This window comes from Penaeus monodon, chromosome 33, assembly GCF_015228065.2.
Source record: "Penaeus monodon isolate SGIC_2016 chromosome 33, NSTDA_Pmon_1, whole genome shotgun sequence".
Classification (NCBI taxonomy): domain Eukaryota; kingdom Metazoa; phylum Arthropoda; class Malacostraca; order Decapoda; family Penaeidae; genus Penaeus; species Penaeus monodon.
Window position 1 is genome coordinate 33,416,708 of NC_051418.1, and position 2,514 is coordinate 33,419,221.

General features: G+C 33.9%; 1 protein-coding gene across 1 annotated transcript in view; it reads right to left on the reverse strand.

Annotated features, from left to right (window-relative positions):
* Positions 1 to 2,032: 2,032 nt before the first annotated feature.
* Positions 2,033 to 2,514, reverse strand: part of LOC119594417 — a 5,696-nt gene continuing 5,214 nt past the window's right edge. Inside the window, exon 5 of the mRNA XM_037943479.1 lies at positions 2,033 to 2,477. Within this exon, the coding sequence (XP_037799407.1) occupies positions 2,349 to 2,477 (129 nt within the window). The 3' untranslated portion in view covers positions 2,033 to 2,348. The remainder of the gene's footprint in view (positions 2,478 to 2,514) is intronic.

Here is a 2,514-nt window from a genome sequence, read left to right on the forward strand (position 1 = left end):
GCATGGTGTATAGAAATATGCGAATGATTTTGACATTGTAGAACCAGTTGGGCTAAAACTTGGTAACAAAGAGGATTATATATGCGTATTATGCCTAATAAATGTTCATGTATATGCATATACAGTACATGTTTTTTCCCCATTACAGAAATTATTAAAACCTGGATAATTACTTATTGTTGATATGTTATAGCATCGTTTATCATACCACCACGCGTTGCCTCAGTGTGCTCGAATAATGCCTTTGAAATAACCTAAAATGGCTCTAAGATGCTCCGTTTTGCCCGCGTTATGCCTAAAAATCCTTAAAATTGGACTATTCAAACTGTGATCGCGACTCAGTATTGTCCTTTACATTAAAATCACTACCCACTGACCTTGTTCTGCATAGATTCACTTTGTAAAAATAGTGAAACGTAATAAGATATTCTTGTACGATGCCTAAATACATAATATTCACACATATAAATATCCATTGTGCATACATACATTTACATCTATTAATTCCTTTATGCCAATGTCAATACAAGCATAACATGTACATTTGCGGTGAAATATATTAGGCTTACCTGTTAAGTGTTATTAGTGGACCTACCTGTTCCTTGTAATCCTTGCCCAGTCTGAATTTAAGGAGGATAAAGCCACATGCTTATCATTTATAGGAATAAGTCTGCCTTGCTCATTTCATCTTAAAGAACCAGCCTTATACAAAAGAAGTTATGTGAAAGGTAGCAAGATCTGGGACACTTTCTTCACACAGTTTGGGAAGTTGTTTGAATATTCTGATGCAAGAGGAGTGATAGTATAGCATGACTTTTATCCCGATTTTGAAAGAATTATCAGTCTTGAGACTTGCCAATTCCTTTTCCTGGTCATATTTTAGATTTTAGTGTTTCAAATACATGTGGAAATCCTTATAGTTTCCTTTTTTCGAATATACTCTTATAAGTAAAATACTGTTCATATATTGCTTTTCCTTTTCTTCAGTCAACAGAATTTCTGGACTAGGTAGCAGGTCGCGACCAGGACTTTCATAACCCTGGTCTCACCCTATTACAGCTTATATCTCACATTTTGTGCAGCCTTATAATACTTTACTCTTATCCAACATTAAGGTCATAGAACTGTATTCTCACTGGTATCTTCCAAATAGTTCATACTAAAGTCTATCCTATCATGGTCTGTTCCTAGGTCTTCAATACAAACACTTTTAAGAAGATATAGTGGTTCACTTCCTACATTCTATAGCAGTTTTTACCGATATATTATATTAGATAGCAGTTCTCCATAAAAAACACCTAACTTTAATTAAGTACCATTGTTACATTTAAATATCTAATACTGAATTAAATTTCTTTTGTGCTGAACTTGTGTCAAATTTTTATATTTTTCAGGAAAAAAAATATCTGTACTTACAATGCATATTCTTTACTCAGGTGACACGCTAATAATTTAAGGTAACTAAGTTTTGTGAATAGTTGATCAAGAACCATGGAAGTATTAATCTACATAAATGGTCTGTGCCTAAATATATTTTTCTTCACACTTAACCAGACTCTAACAGGACTATAATTTTTAATCCCAAAGTCACTCACACAAGGACAGAAAAATCCTTCATGAGGTCTTGGCAACAGTTGAAAAAATACAATTCACAATTTATCAAAAGAAACCAGATTACTTTTGATTAACTTCTGTCAGCACATTTTGTTTTGTCATTTGGAACTTTGCAGTTGTGGTTTATAACAACTTTAGTTAGTCCACCGGTCAAAAAAAAATAAAACCGTGTTAAGTACTGACATTTGCGAGTCATTAATAGCACATTGGAAATTCAATTTTGTGTGCTCAATGCTCAAAATATCTTTTCTTAAAACACTTCTTTTCAACTTTGTTTCTTTTTCTCCTTAATTCTCAGCTCATAGATTACTAAACAGGAAAAGGCTACTGCAAAGAATTATAGAAGTTTTTAACAATCAGTTGGTCAAAAGTAGATCTGTTCAAGTATTAATTATATTCTGGATAATAAATGCACCTATACAAAAATATAATTTATTCTTGCAAGATGTTAGGCTAAATCACCAATAGCCATCTTATCTTAGAAACCCAAAGGTCAAAATTATTGAAGTAAATTCAACATTTGCATAACACAAACATCCTCATTAAAGGAAGATAATGGGACAGGAATAAATACACATTTATGTACTGTCAACAACGACTCGACATAAACTAAAAAATACACGTAAAGCAAACCAGGCACATAAGTTTTCTCTCTTTCCAAGTCATCCCTGTTGCTGCCCGATACCTTTCCGTTAAAAAAATACACACTTCATTCCGATTTCTTTGGAATCCGACTAGACTTTCACCCTCTTGGCCCCAATCTTGTAGTCGTCTTCTGTGAGTTCGTACGCCCAGTGAAAGAGAGTCTGGCGCACAACAGGTGAGACTCCTGGATTGTCATACGAGCAGCCTGATCGGACAATCTGAAAAAGAGGAAAGGGAGCACTGTTATTTCTTGCT